Below are 15,791 nucleotides of genomic sequence, written 5' to 3' on the forward strand. Positions count from 1 at the left end.
GCTTCCTGACTGCTGTCATTAGTGTTAATATTATACAACAACATGTGCTAAAGCCTAGAAGCTGTTTTAATGGAAAATATTCAAAGCTCAGCTTGTTAAAGGGATGTGCCACCATGCCTGATTTAAAAAAAAAAAAAAAAAAAAAAAAAAAAAAAAAAAGATCGGCTGATGCCCAGCTAGATGGTGAGATGTATTATGAAGGAAATGCAGCCACCTCTTAGCAGCTGTGGAATCTAGGAAGATGTGGAGGCTTACTGTAGAATTATTTCACCTTTCCTAAGATTATAGGGTTCCCTAATAAGTTGCTGGAGATAGGGGGAAAGACAATCATATTTGAAAACTGTTTAAAAGACTGAAGGAGAAACAGCCAACTCTCACCCCATACCCCAGAATGGCTCTATAAAAACAGACGAGGTAAGATTTGCTGCTTGTGTTTGTTATGCTGAAGAGGGAAAGGATTGCCATATCTCTTCTTTTTGACACCCAGGAAAGAAAAAGGTATTGATCTCCCACTGAGACAAAGCTGGTAGGAAAGTGGGCTTATTACAAAATTCACACCAAAGTTAGGGTTTATTTTATTTTATTTTATTTTGGTCTGGGAAAATTTTGAGTAGAATCTAAAATTTCTTCTTTATCTAAAAGTCTCATGTTTAACATCTTGCTGAACAGGACACCTTCATTTCCCCGCCCCACCCCCATAGTTTGGTTCTTTCTGGCAATATCTACTTACTATGAATCAATAAGAAAGTAGTCAATGAAATCTAAAGTCATAAAAACAGACATTGTAAACTTTGAAAATTTTGCTGTCCATTAAAACTTTGCTGACGTACTCCAAGTGCATAAAGTGTGCATGATATGTATCACAAGCCGTTCAACCCCAGCAGCTTCCTGAAGAAGCATGACCAAGACATGCTGATGCCTGAGGTCTTGTCAGTGACTTTCTAGTACTTACTTAGAACGTAGCACACACCTGCATCGCAGAAGACAGGATATATAATTCAAAGAAATCGCTTGGCTACTAATGAATGCATAACGATCTATAAATATACACTGACTGTAAACTTACTGTAGGCACGAACAGTGCTAAGCCTAGAGAATCGGACACGAGGAAGTCACACTCACTGACTTCAGAAAATTACTTTCATGAAGAAGAAATACAGGAAGACAATGTTATCTGTTTATTTTTATTTTCCATTGAAAGTTCATGCAATTCTGACTGTGATTTCCCTCTCCCACCTCCTAGGTCCCTCCCCTTCCCATCCAACCCCATGCCTTCTTTCCCTCTTTAGAAAACAAACAGCAAATAAAAAAAGCAAAACAAAATTTCTTTAAAAAGTGAAAAAGCACAGAAACTGCGCAGACACATATAAACATAAAAACAAAAACCATAAAAAACAAACCTGGAAACTTTAGTACGCTAGCAAAAGACTAGTAAGACAAAAAACAAACCAACCAACCAAAAACCAAAACACCCAGGCAAATCAATGTGAGACACACATTTACAGATACACCCTTGAGTTTGTTTTGTGTCGGCCGTTAACAGCTGGACATGGGACCTATACAGGTAGGCAGTTTTAAAGAGACTTAACTTTTTTATAGACACAGTACTTTAATAGAGGAGACTCCTTTGCTTAGAGGCTGGCGACCTCTGGGGAGACTGCCTTAGTGTAAAGGATAGGTAGTGGGAATCTAGGCTGATGACAGGGTTTAATGTTCCGATGAGCTGAGGTGTCAGCAGGGTGCACGTGGCTGCATGATTTGGGTCAATACCACCGAAAGAATGCTCATGGTACCAAAGGAGACCAGGGAGGCAGGTGCTCAACATCCCATAGATGATCTCTGGGAAATTTAAAAGAGTATGGAGTTTCTTTTGGCTTCCCAAAGATTTTTTTTTTTCTAGAAGGGGGATACTATTTTTAGAGTGTATCTTTACTAGTCCTCCCTGGCTCCTGTGGAGATACATTTGAAGGGGACAAGATGGGAAGCTAACAGAATAATAGAGCTAAGATCTGAACCAACACAGTGATAGTAAATATGGTTTCTGACAGAGTAGACCTGACAGTCCATGTGGGGGTGACTAATATCTGGGGTGAATGTCAACTCTACCTGATACGGAAACAGATACCAAGCAGGCAGAGAAGGTGATGAATCCCGCTCTGGATGTATCGAACAGGATAGGTTTCTGAGTTATCAGAGGTTTGATTCCCAGCACTCACATGGTGGATTATAAACATCTGTAACTCTGGTTCCAGGGATTCTGACACTCTCTTCTGACTTCCATGAGCACCAGGAGCACATACGGTACACAGACATATGGACAGGGAAAACATTCACGCACATAAAATACTCTAAAAAGAACTTTGAAAACTATTTCTCTAGTGTTTATGTTTAGAAATGTTTTAAAATGCTTATCTGTTATTAGCATATCTTACTTGGTGTCACTCAAAATCTTTTGCACATCTTTTCACATTGAGTTGTTTTCTTTTTCCATTTAAGAATCCATTAGATTTGAATTCATCTTTAGCTTATTGTTAGTGTGTTTGTGTGTGGGGGATACCAGCCTGTGGTGGTCAGGGGAGACCTCTGTGGAGTTGTTTTTCTTCCACCTTTAACTGGGTTCCAGAGATTAAACTCAGGTTGTCAGACGTGTGTGACAAGCTCCTTTACCAGCATCTTGATAGCCTTGTTTTGTTTTGTTTGTTTGCTTTGTTGACAAGTCTTTTTGTCAAATTTCTGGTTTGCAAACATTTTCTTTCAGTGTTTGACTTCAGTCTTTTGAAGGGAGTTTTTATTATTAAAGTACGACTTTTTTTTTTCCTCTTTGCAACATGTCTTTGATAGCATACCTGTTATAATTTTAGGTCTTTCCATTTACACCATGATCTATTTTAAGGTGTACTTATGTATTTTAATATGGTGCAAAGAATAAATCAATTTAGCAGGAACAGAGAGAATCAGGGTTTCTCTGTATAGCCCTGGAACTCACTTCTCACTTTGTAGACCAGGCTGGCCTCAAACTCAGAAATCCGCCTGCCTCTGCCTCCCAAGTGCTGGGATTAAAGGCGTGCGCCACCACTGCCAGGCTGAGAAGCAGCTCTTCCTGCGCCCTTGGAGGAAAAGGCTAGACTTAAGAAAGCAGGAACAATCTGAAAGGGCAGTACATGGTACCAAGAGAAGCAATGAACTGTCTTCCCAACTTGGATGAAGTTACCAGTGAATTTAGGAAGAGCATCTTCAGCCCAATTTTTTCGCTTAGTGGAACTGCGTGTAGCCAATGTATAAGAATTTCTGCAACAACCGCTGAGAGGATTGAAGCACTTTCCCTTTTCTGTTATGCGCTTCCCCACCATAGCACTACTTTCTTTTTAAAAGTATCCTTCGGTTAGCATACTAAGTAATGGGCTTCGTTATGGCATTTTTCATCCGTATATGTCACGACGTTCGTACTTAGTCATCCCTTGAGCACTCTTAAAAGGTCACTCTCCACCGAGGGTGACTAAGGCAGATTCCCGAGGCATTCTGGTATCAGATCCCAGGGGCAACCCCCTAGAAGGAGTCACAACCCTCCCGCCATGGGAACTTAACAACCACACTTGCAGGGCTAGCCAACCTGTCCCCTCACCAGGGTGACCTCTGGTTAAATTGCGACAGATCTACCGAGCGGGAATTCAAAGCTGAGCAAACGCGGGGTCAGTCAGGGAAGTCCCTCTGGTTGTTCCTGCCAGCCTGCTTCTGGAGGGCGATTGGGCGCTATCGTCATCAGCCCGGACGCCCTTGGGGGGGATGTTTGAGCCCTGGCTTGCCGGGAGCGTGGGCACGCTGGGTCCTTTCCAGACGCACAGCTGGACCCATTCCTGACCCTTGACCCCTGCCCCGACGTCAGCGGGTCCTAGCGGGCCTTGGGGGGGAAATGCGATCGCTCCATCTCTCGTTCCTGGAGCGGTCTGTCATCCCCCGCCTCCTGCCAGTCGTAAAGTGCTGTAAGGGTTCTGCGCTTTACGGCGCCGTAGGTGAGACCCGGAAGCTCTGTCCCTGATGGGCACATGGTTTGGGGACTGCAATTCTAGAAAGGCTGCAGTGAGACTTTGAGGGGCGTCAGCGAATCACCTCCGGGTCTCTAAGCGGGTAATCGGGTCGCACTTTATTTAAAAACAGTCATTCCAGTCTTTTCTAAGAGTATGCAGCAGTGTCGGACGCACGCGGGGTGCCATCTAGGTTTTTATCTTCATCCCTAGACTTTAGGTCCCCGGTGTGAGCTGACGTTTTGTTGTTGTTGTTGTTCACTTCGCTCTGCAGTCTCCCCCTCCCTGGAGTTCGGAATGCTTTACTTGATCGGCTTGGGCCTGGGAGATGCCAAGGACATCACAGTCAAGGGCCTGGAGGTTGTGAGACGATGCAGTCGCGTGTATCTGGAAGCCTATACCTCAGTCCTGACTGTAGGGAAGGAAGCCCTGGTACGTGATTAAAGTCCCCAGGCCTCTGGGGAGGACATCTAGCTAGCGTCCGATTCTCGTACACGAGACTGCACAGACTCTACGCGTCTGCTTTTTTATTTTTATTTTTTATTTTTTTTAAGCCCCTTTAAAACACACACCCTGTCCATTAAGATCTACTTCATACTCGGTGACTTGGGAAATGAAACGGTAGTTTGTCCTACTTTACAAGTCTAATTTTGTGCCTTTCTCCAGTAAGTAAAAAAAAAAAAAAAGTTATTTTACACTCTTGGGGATAGTTATCAAATCCGTTATTTCATGAGCTAGCCAGAAAGCCTTTCCGAGTTGAGTGCTAATGAGGTGCTGACACAGCCTTAATGAGTTGCTTATACATTCAGCAAGCAATCTGAAAGCTTTTCCTTTGAAGTATTTCCATAGGGAACAGCCATCTCATTTTTTTGTCGGCAACATATCCAAAGAGACCTTACATGTACTCTCCCAGGAAGGCTGTCATTCCCACATGTACATATAGAGTGACTGAGTAACCAGAGAATTTATTAGTGCGTTCTATACCTTAAGCAGGGTAAATATGTAAATAATAAGTACAACAAGAAGTGTCAGTTTCTGGTTGTTGTCAAACTTAAAGTGGACCATATATTGAGATAAAGTGCTGATGTGTTGTTATGGGAGGAAAGGAAGTTTGTTTGTTTTTTTAATTGTCCAGTCTTCCATATAAAATCAGATTCACAACTCAGAATTTTGAAGGTTTAAGAGTTAAGTTAAAAATCTTGAATACTAAATAAGGCTTCATCTTAAGTTGGCCACACATTAGAGAAAAAGATAGTGTCTAATGGTCAGTTAACTGTGGACCACGCTTGTTGGGGTTTATACTTACTTCAAGATGATAGAAATATGTCTGATCAGTGATCAAAAACTATAATGGATTTAAAACCATTCGAGAGAATAGATAACTGATTGGCAGGTTAATCGAATGGAATATTAGACACAGCCAGGGCTACACAGAGAAACCCTGTCTCAAAAACAAAAACAAAAACAAAAAAAGAAGCCGGGCAGTGGTGGCACACACCTTTAATCCCAGCACTTGGAAGGCAGAGGCAGGCAGATTTCTGAGTTTGAGGCCAGCTTGGTCTAGAGAGCGAGTTTCAGGACAGCCAGGACTACACAGAGAAATCCTGTCTTGAAAAAAAAAAAAAAAACCCAAAACAAAACAATATTAGACAATAGCTTAGAGCAAAATTGGGACATAACTTGTTTTTTCTTCTGACATGTCCCTGGACAATTCCTTTATGTTTAATTTTTTATAAATTGAGGTCAGGATGTGTCTGCCTTCTAGGCTCTTAGAACAGTGTCCATCACAAAAGTTTTTAGACATTTTAGCTGTTAGCAGATATATTTCTAAACTTCTAAATGTTAGTTTTTCCATTTGTCAAAGAAAAATAACCAATTGGAAGGTATATAGTATTTATTAAGGTGTATGTGAAAATGTTTTATAAATTATAAGTGTTATTAAATATTAATTTTCAAGGTTTTCCCCTAAGCATAAATGTAATTATTAGGGACCTGGGCTGACCTTACCTATAAGTAAATTTTGTGTAATTTTTTTTTAAGGTACCAGAATATCTTTTATTTCATAGTAATAAGTGTTGATATTTTTGTGACATTTATTTTGATGTTTTGTTTATTTTCCTGACAGTACTTGGAATTGAACCCAGGGTCTCTCACATGCTCCACAGTCGCTCTGCCACAGAGCTACAATACCCAGCCCTCAATAGTTACTGCTCCCATTTCGTGGGATGTTCCAAAACTTGTCCAATATCGTACAGATAGTGACAGAACAACATTCAAACTAAAGTAGCTCCTTCCAGAATTCTTCCAGACTTTCATACATTCTCTCTGCATTCTTAGCTTTAGATAGTAACTACACGAAGTATAACAGAGAAGTTATAGCAAGCAAAATGGTTTGGACTGGATCTTATTTTCTTACAAAATTCTTCTAGTATTGTCTTCATGTCCTCCCAGATTGTTAGTTCCTGTTCTTCCCCGAGTGGCTTGCCACAGGGTACCATCTGTACCATCTGCCTCAAGTCAGTCATTTATAAGTTCATGCCTTCTAGTTCCAGTAAAATTATAGAATCTCTTTCTCTTCAATCTTCTTCTGGTTTTCATTTGCATGTTTTCTTGTTAAAACAAACTCTTTTTTTTGAAACTGTGGATGTATATCTTTATGAAGTCTGGTTTCAGCTAAAGATCATTATATTGTAGGGAAAGGAGTTTCTATAATGAATATATGCTTTCTTTTTGTTAATAATCAGCCAGTCAAGATATTATAAAGGCACATACAGATGTTGCTAAAGAAATTCCAAGTTTGTCTGTTCACTGTTGTTGCAGTGTTTTAATATAGTCTCCAAAATAAATGTAGCGATGGCAGATCTGGGAAAGAGTATCATCAGTTTTGGTACATGCCCCTTTAGCCTCCTTTTTTTTTTTTTTTTTTTTAAAGATTTATTTATTTATTATATGTAAGTACACTGTAGCTGTCTTCAGACACTCCAAGAGGGCGCCAGATCTTGTTAAGGTTGGTTATGAGCCACTATGTGGTTGCTGGGAATTGAACTCAGGACCTTCAGAAGAGGAGTCAGTGCTCTTAACTGCTGAGCCATCTCTCCAGCCCCCACCTTTAGCTTCCTTTAGGAATCCTTTGAATCTTACATGCTTATTTGTTGAATGCATCTGCACTTTATATAAAAATGTATAAGTAGTATAGGCTACAAGTGGTTCAGGGTCTATCTGCATTACACCTAAGAAAATTTAATGAAAGACTTAAGTAATTTATAAAAGTAGCGGGAGGAAGAAACTATAATATGTCTGTAAATAACTGAAGAGGTTTTATTTAAACCAGTGTCCTGGAAACCCATAATCTAAACCAGTCACTGAGCTCACATGGTTAAAGAAGAGAACCAACTCCTTCCAGTTGTCCTCTGACCTCCATATGTGGGAGACCGGATTATGGTGGCATGTGGCTTCTTGGTCATTTTCAGGGTACATTAGTTCAGTAACGACCATTGTACTTGGTATCCAGTGACCATGTGTGTTCTCTGAGATATATGGATGCAATCGTCCTGTGACTATAAGTTTTCTGGTTTCTAAAGTCAAAGGTAAACATGTAAAGAATAATGATTAAGAAAAAGGGCACACAGCAAAAGTGAAAATGAATGCATTTTTATTTTATCAATGTAAGCAGTGTTATGAGCTTCTATAGCGTGAGGTTGTTCTCCCATCTGAGTAATAGATTTATATGTAGGTGTTAGGAAATAATTCCCACATTTGGAATTGTAGCATTTATCTTTGGATACTTATTTCTCATGTATTTCCTTGTTTGATCAATCTTGGGTACCATTACTCTTTTTTTTTTTTTTTTTGGTTTTTTTTCGAGACAGGGTTTCTCTGTGTAGCCCTGGCTGTCCTGGAACTCACTCTGTAGACCAGGCTGGCCTTGAACTCAGAAATCCACCTGTCTCTGCCTCCCGAGTGCTGGGATTAAAGGCGTGTGCCAACACGCCCGGCTACCATTACTCTTTAACTGTAGCTTCCCTGCAACTTTTAATAACTCAGACTTCCCGATGTTAAGGAATAATTTTATATACTTATGTATGCATCCTCTTCTATGTTTGAATTGCATGGAAACTCAGTTATCAGATTCAGTTATATGATCATAATATCATTAAACAGTATTATACCAGTTCACTGGCTCACTCTCCTGGCTTTGTTCTCTAGAACGGAACTTCAAGAAATTAATTGACAAAACAGCTTGGGTGGGCACTTCCTTTGTATTTAAATTCATTTCTTTTCCTATAGTTATATAAGACTGTTCTTTTTTTTTTTGTGAACAGCTAAATTGTAATTTTCTGTCATTTCTTATTGACATTGCCTTTTATTATCTCCTGCACACCAAAAATATTCCTGTAGAAATTTGTAGAAACATCTTCACAACCATGTATCATTATTGCTAATGTATTCCATATTTTCATGTTTCTGGAATAGGGCTCATGAATACATATTCTCTGTTCATCCTTTCGTGTTCTGCCTAGTCTATTAGACACAAATTTAGAGGCCTCAGATGTTAAGAGGTCTGCTTTCTCTAGGGATATGATGATAGCCCCAAAGACAGAGTTTAATTGCATCATGATATGGAGTACTGACTCACTGATGAGTTGTATTGAATGATATGTGTTTGGATGGTTGCCAGTATTTACACCTAGTTCTACACAAAGTTTGTTCTGCATTGTGTGTGTTAAAGCCTTGCCTGCTGTATATCATTTTGATATTTTGATATCCTACTTCTATCGGTAGGAAGAGTTTTATGGAAGAAAATTGATTCTTGCTGACAGAGAAGAAGTAGAACAAGAAGCAGATAATATTTTTAAGGATGCAGATGTCAGTGATGTTGCATTCCTTGTGGTTGGTGATCCATTTGGGTAAGTGTAAATAGACATTGTGAGTTCTATTTATCAGCAATGATTATTCTGCTCAAACATTTCTTTGCCAGGGCCTGATAAGTTTACCTGAGTTTTACTTAAAATTGTCTGTGAAGAGTGTCTACTTGATAAAAATGGCATGGTATGTATGATCCTAGTAAGCACGAAGTCTAGCATTTGTCTCATTCACACCTTTGTCTTTGTACAGGGTTATAAAGGCGTCAGACACCTTTAACTAGTGTGTCATTATTAAATAAGGCTCTACACTATCGAAAGTCAGGTCTCCATTTGCTTTGATAATTGTAGCCATCTTTGGCTTCCTTTGTTCTAGGCTTCCCCTGCCCCTTCTCTTTTAATAATCTAATATTTGGCAATAATGCTGTCACTTACTTGCCTTGGATTTATCATTTATCAGACCTCTGATTTTAATGTCCCTTCTCCATTGGGAGCACTGCGCCTCCTCATTACCAAGAAGATGGGTTTCTACTTGTCTAGTCAAGCATCATCAATCTCCAGTGTCAAGCCAAACACAAGAGTTCTTTGTCTACAGCTGGTGACCCAAGATTTATGTCACAGATTTGGGGAACATAAGGACAATTAAATCACTCTGGGCCCACCATCAAGGATATTTCTCAAAACAATGGAGTTACATTGTTTTGCATCTGTCATAAAGAAAATAATTTATGTCAGTATTCAGGGCCAGAGAGTCTGTATGATTATTATATTTAATTGCAAATTATATTGGGAAGTCACTATAAAATATTTAAATTACTTTAGCCCCTGTCTAACATTGTTTTCTGTAAAATGAAGGCTTCATGGTACTTTCTTTTTCTTCTTAGCAATAGGATAATAAAAGAAAAAGAAAATAAAAAATCTTATCCAGCAAATGTCTTCTTTTATATAGAATTATCTCAGTAATACATTGACTCCGTCTGTCTAAAATCTGTGTCTTCTATAGAGAAACTCCGGCTCAGACTTCCTAACATGGTGGCATTGCAGACCTTATAGTCACCTGATGAACTGGCTCAATCACTGAGTGTCTGTTGTACAGTAAAACTGCTGTTTAAAGTGAGGCTTCTAGACTGGTGTCACCCCACAGATTTGCCAGGTCAGATGAAATAAGTAGAGAAATCTAGAGTAAGCATTAGAAACTAGTCTAACCAGTTAAAAAGTATAATTTGTTATCTATTGATATAATAAATAATTGGAGTTTATACTTTATATTATCTCATTTCACATTATATTTTTAAGTAGTTTTTTTTATTTTAGAAAACTTATGAGTATATAATCAAATTTTAAAAAGTTTTCACCATATTCTGAGGAATACAACAATTGGTTTTTGTCTATTTATTTACTTATTATTGGCTAGATTTTTTCATATTCTTTCATTTCTTTTTACTTTTAATACATTATTTTAACGAGGTTAATATAGTCTGCCCACTTTGCTTGGTCTGAATATAGACATACAGACTTTTAACTCATTTCCCATGTCATGGTTCAATTTGTATGTATAAAGCCAAGACAATTTGAAAACTTTAGCTGAGAACTATGCACGTCCATTATTAGCTAAATATTGAAAATTTCCCAACCTGCTCTTCAAGTCTGGGTCCTGCCATTCTTGTCCTGAGACCACACGGATGCCAGCCAACTCATGACATCACACTCTTTCACTCTCACCTTAGATCGGGCTCCTCCCTTCACCCGTGTCTGTCAGAGGCCTCCACATCTGCAGCTCATGGCTCTCCATGCTATGGTCCTTTCTCACTCCAACCTGAAGTTATAACTCCACTTGGCAGATGGACATTATTATTGATGGCTGTATTAGTTACCTTATGTAACTGTGACCAAAGTTCCCCAGGGAGCAGTGAGAGGAAAGATTTATTATGATTCATGGTTTGAGGGGTTTCAAACTGGGGTTGCCTGGCCCCATGCTCTTGGGCATAACATCATGACAGAGGTAGCAGGTGATAGACGAGCTGCTTCATCTCATGCCAGACAGGAAGCTGAGAGAAAATGAGGTAGACACAAGAAGGGGCCAGAGACAAGATGCCACCAAGGACCTGCCTCCAACAATCTGCTTCAGGTAGTCCTCCCTTCTAAAATATTCAGAACCTCCCAGCTAGCACCCCAGTTAGCTGGGGAACAAGCCACAGTCTATGAGTCTTTTCAGGGGATTCTTTAGACTTAGACCCTCACTCTGCCAGCTTTCACACAGTTCTTCACAATATTTAATAACCACATGCCTCTATTACATGTGGATTTGTAGATAGTCCTTCATTCTCTAGCTCTCTTGTTTTACTCATAATACTTGGCATGCAGTTGCTACTAATTAATATTATCTGAAGACCTTTGGAAGAGCTCGCCGAAAGTCAATAAAGAAAGGCAAGCATATTTTGAACTGACACCTCCTGGGATATGAACTCTTATTTTACTGAGTTGGCAAGATACAGACTCATGGTTGAGTGCGAGGGGTCAACAGTAATCACAGAAACAGAAAGAGTTAAGTTTGGGGAAGTGTGTAGGGGGGGGGGAGAGAAGTAGAGAGAGGCTTACCTATGCAGAGGCCTCTGGGAAAGCTTGTCTTTGAAGGCTCTACTTAAGCAAGTGACTGAAATGGGGTCAGAGGCCGATCGTTCCAGGCAGAGCAGGTGGAAGACTGGGTAAGGTGCTGAAGGCCACAGCGGCTAGGCAGGGGGTGGAGGGAGTGAGAAGGTGTTACACAGGTAAGCAGGAGCCATCCATCTCTAAGACTTTGGAGGGATGAGGAATCTTGTTTGAAAGACAGTGGTAAACTGTGGAGGATTTTAAAGCAAGAAACACCATAATTGTTTATTAAAAATGTTTAACTTGCTTAGTGTGAGTAGATATTTAAGGACGCAGGGGTGTTTCTAATGAAGGAAGAAAGGAAAAGTATAGAACATATTTAGAAGAAAGGTATTGTATGGATTTAATAGATATGGAAAAAGAAGGAAAGAATTCTGGCTTAAGGACTGGTTCTAGAAGCAGGAAAGCAGGTCATTGTGGTCATGAAGTCACTGATATAGGTGGTATTTAAAGCTAGAAGAGTGGGTAGGATCCCTTAAGAAGATAAACCTAGGAACAAAAAAAGCCCTAGGAAAGGTGGACATTCTGAGTGGGTGTTGAGTTGGATCTGGATAAGGTTCTGAAGAGAGGACTGCAGGGTGGGTCATGGGAAGGAAGGGGGACAATGATGTGCAAACAAACTGATGGGAGAGCAAGTGGCTTGATGTAATGGGCTTCCTGATAATTGCAGTGACGTGCTCCATTCTGTGAATCGCTGCTTTTCCCCAGGGCACCTTTGTCATTGCTATGTTAGACGGTAAGTTATACGGTGGGCGTTTCTTAGGTGTGTTTGCAGTGTTGCACTATTTGAGGACTTGCTCATCTACCTGGGTTTGAGATAATCTCCTGCAACCCAGGCCACCATTCAGTGTCCAAAACCAGCCTTGAGCTCCTTCTGGTCCTCTGGCCTCTGCCTTCCAGGTGCCATCCAGTTGCTAGTTGTAGATTCTTTGGGACTGCTCCACTCTGTTTTGTTCCTTTGAAACTCTTTTAAGTGCTCGCTTCGGCAGCACATATACTAAAATTGGAACAGAGAAGATTAGCATGGCCCCTGCGCAAGGATGACACGCAAATTCGTGAAGCGTTCCATAAAAAAAAAAAAGAAAAGAAAAAAAAAAGAAACTTTTTAAATTAATTTGCCCCATCTCAGTGACTGATCATCTAGAGCCTCGTGTTAGAGTCAAGTTTAAGTAATGTTTCCTACACTGTAGCTGCCTTCTGGTTTCTGCTGGGTTCCTGGTTGGATATCGTTGGAAATGGGATGTTAAGAAAGATATCATTAAATCCAATTAGTTAGTTAAATTTGTTTGTTTCTGAGTTTTGTTTTTAAAATGAGATTTCAGTATGCCACCCAGGTTAGCCTTACTCAAGTGATTCTCCTGCCTCAGCTTTCTAAGTGACTAACTGGGACTGAAGGCACATAACTACACTAAAATTTTGTCTCATTAGTCAGGCCACAATGAACACATTCACTGACTTGATGAAACCAGGAAAAAATTGAAATTCAACAAGATACTAGCATTTTTATTACAATATGTATGACAAAATGTTTAAGTTCAAGCATATTTCTGTTTCCTTAAGTGGAATGTGAAAAGATGATTGGCAAGATGGGTTAGTTAGGAGAGTGTTTACTGTGTCAGCCTGGGAGCCTATAAAGAGATAATTAAAAGCCATAAACTCCCCACTCCCCTTGGATCCAGGCTATTGAAAGGAAGTAGAAATTAACCCCAGGCGAATGTACTGATTCTAAATGGTACATCAATACCCAGCTTAGACATGTGGAGATACCAAGAGTATCAGGCATTCTGTTTCTTACTGTCCATAGAAGAAATTATCATTAAAGACCTTTCTAATGATGGTAATGTTTCATTATTCATTTTATATTTTAACATACACTGTAACTATAAATATATATACTGAATTTGTAATTTTTGTTTTCATGCTGTGTATCTTTTCCTTAATGGAACACATGTACACTGTTTTATTGACCTGTGCTCTCTGTGTAACTTATCTGACCTGCATTTGGTACTCAGTAACTAACTGTCCAGTACATGGCGTCAATATATTAGCCTGTTCTGTTCAGCAATACAAATAAAGCTGTTGGTTTCTCCAGAATACATAAAGCTTGTTATACAAATGTGTACAGATATTCAGTTTCTTTTCTACATTTTGCATTATCTCTTTATGGTAGATTGTCTCAAATAAGTTTTAAAATAAAAATAAAGATCTGTAGATACAGACATTTTCTAGCATATAAAACAACTTTCAAATGACTTTTCAACTTATGTTTCTGGTAGCTCTTGATTGTTTCCATACACTTTGAAACAATAAATTTCCAGACTCTCCCCACCCCCCAGGTCCCCTCTGGCCCACCCTTTCCCCCAGCTGCCTACCCCCCATCATGGTAGCATTGCTGCAGATGCCTTCCTTCATGTACCTGGGTGTTTCCATCGACTGCATCAATTTGCATCTTTTCTTTTGAAATTGCCTTTAAGACAATTCGATATAACAAGTGTGCTGTTAAGGCAGAATGTCCTTACTAGTTCTGGTTATGTAACTCAGTTCCTACATTTGGTAGATAGTAAGCCTATCTGTGTGTGTGTTGTTAACTGATTATTTCAAGTGAGTTTGTGAGGTTGATAAATTTTAAACCAGTTTTTCTTTCATCTATTTAAGTAACTCACCCACAAGGCAATTTAAATTAAAAAAAAAAATTAACACCCTCATCAAATAACTAATTTATTTTTCCTTGTGCTTAAATTTAGTAGTAAGATTCTGTTCAAGGTAGTATTAAAAACATTCTTTACATTTGACATTCTTGTTATTTTTTTAAATACTATAAATGAAGTTGCTGATAATTTTTATACTGGTTTTATTTTATGTTGTGTGATTAAACACAGGCTTCCCTGGTGGGCATGTTTTAATCTGTAGCTGGCCGCCTCATGGGGTGTAAGCCCTTGATCTGTCTACTTGGTATGCATTGACTAGTTGACAGATTCTGCTTATTTCTAAGTAGTTTCTCAAACATGCTAATGTTGCTTTCCCCAGTAGGGCTTAGCATTTTTATCAAGATGAAAAAAACCTCTAGTAATGCCATTCTAAATTGATGTGAGATTACATGTCACAGTATTCAATTTATATGTACATAAACTCCCTTCCCCCACACCACCGCCAGCCTACTTAGATATAATCACACATTTCAAAAAGGAAAGTTAATAGTCAGAACACACACACACACACACACACACACACACACATTATATACAGTAACCAGACTGAAAGGACCTACAGATTGAAAGATTGCACACAATTATGAACTCTAAATGGAATTCTAGCAGGCAGAATTTTAATATGTTGAAGGACCAACAGGCTGTGAACATGTCTTGTGTTTTACCTGTAGTTTTAAGATATGAAAACAAATCCCAGTGTGGCAGAATTGGTTTAGCTGTACCACATATAGAACTGTAAAGGAGAAAACTCAGTCATGTAAGGTGTCCCACTTCCATGTGGAAGCCAAACATTAATATATAGAAATAGCTATTAGGATAACTGTTCCCGGTGCCTGGGAAGAGTCCCGGGGAAGGGGATGGAATGAGGATGGTCATCACTGGCAAGGGCACTGGCACTGGCACTGGCACTGGCACAGGGCGAAGCAGAGACAGAGCAATTCTAATAACTTACAATGCAGAGGAAACTATGGTTGGTGACAATTGGATATTCTGAAATAAATAGTAAAGAAGTGTCTGAGTATTCTGAACACAAGAAAATGATAAATGAGGTAATAAGTCACTTTGATCATTACTCATATACATGTATTGGAATGCCAGTTGATTTCATTACTAATGGCCAGCTAAAGTTTCTTAAAACTAATCTAAAGAAGTCCTGAGACAAGAGTCAAATTGCTGAGTTTATATACTTGAAACATTTTTAGCAGATATCAGGACACGGCGTGTCCCTTTCTGTCAGCGCTGCCGTTAGAATTCCATCTTGTGAGGATGTGGTTAGACGAACACTGCATCCCTATAAGATCCAAATAAAGGACCACTGCAGGTGCCTAGTGGAATCCGGGGAAGAACAGTTGTCTCTTTGACTTGAATTCATGAGTTGGATGGAAGATTAATGCCATTCGCTTAACTCAACCTGTTTTCTCACTACAGGGCTACAACACACAGTGATCTTATTCTGAGAGCAACAAAGTTGGGCATCCCTTATCAAGTTATTCACAATGCCTCCATAATGAACGCTGTAGGCTGTTGTGGTTTACAGGTAATGCCACAAA

At 39.4% G+C, this 15,791-nt stretch overlaps 1 protein-coding gene, 1 long non-coding RNA gene and 1 other non-coding gene across 4 annotated transcripts in view; 2 read left to right on the top strand and 1 right to left on the bottom strand.

The window, feature by feature from the left end:
- LOC110321096 overlaps positions 1–3,908 on the bottom strand; it is a 7,002-nt gene extending 3,094 nt beyond the window's left edge. Inside the window, exons 1-2 of the long non-coding RNA XR_002380498.1 lie at positions 3,623–3,908; positions 2,107–2,270 (exon numbers count right to left, since the gene is read on the bottom strand). This is a non-coding gene — a long non-coding RNA (uncharacterized LOC110321096). The remainder of the gene's footprint in view (positions 1–2,106; positions 2,271–3,622) is intronic.
- Positions 3,909–3,969: 61 nt separating this feature from the next.
- Dph5 (diphthamide biosynthesis 5) overlaps positions 3,970–15,791 on the top strand; it is a 28,667-nt gene continuing 16,845 nt past the window's right edge. The window contains exons 1-4 of one of the 2 annotated variants that reach the window (XM_029538139.1): positions 3,970–4,010; positions 4,297–4,454; positions 8,805–8,929; positions 15,670–15,778. In XM_029538139.1, the coding sequence (XP_029393999.1) occupies positions 4,320–4,454; positions 8,805–8,929; positions 15,670–15,778 (369 nt within the window). In that variant the 5' untranslated portion in view covers positions 3,970–4,010; positions 4,297–4,319. The other variant, XM_021196500.2, reaches the window with a different exon arrangement.
- On the top strand, positions 12,507–12,608 carry LOC115063996. Its single transcript, XR_003843836.1, has one exon. It is a non-coding gene; the product is annotated as a U6 spliceosomal RNA (small nuclear RNA).

The sequence above is a fragment of the Mus pahari genome, chromosome 4, assembly GCF_900095145.1.
Source record: "Mus pahari chromosome 4, PAHARI_EIJ_v1.1, whole genome shotgun sequence".
NCBI lineage: Eukaryota > Metazoa > Chordata > Mammalia > Rodentia > Muridae > Mus > Mus pahari.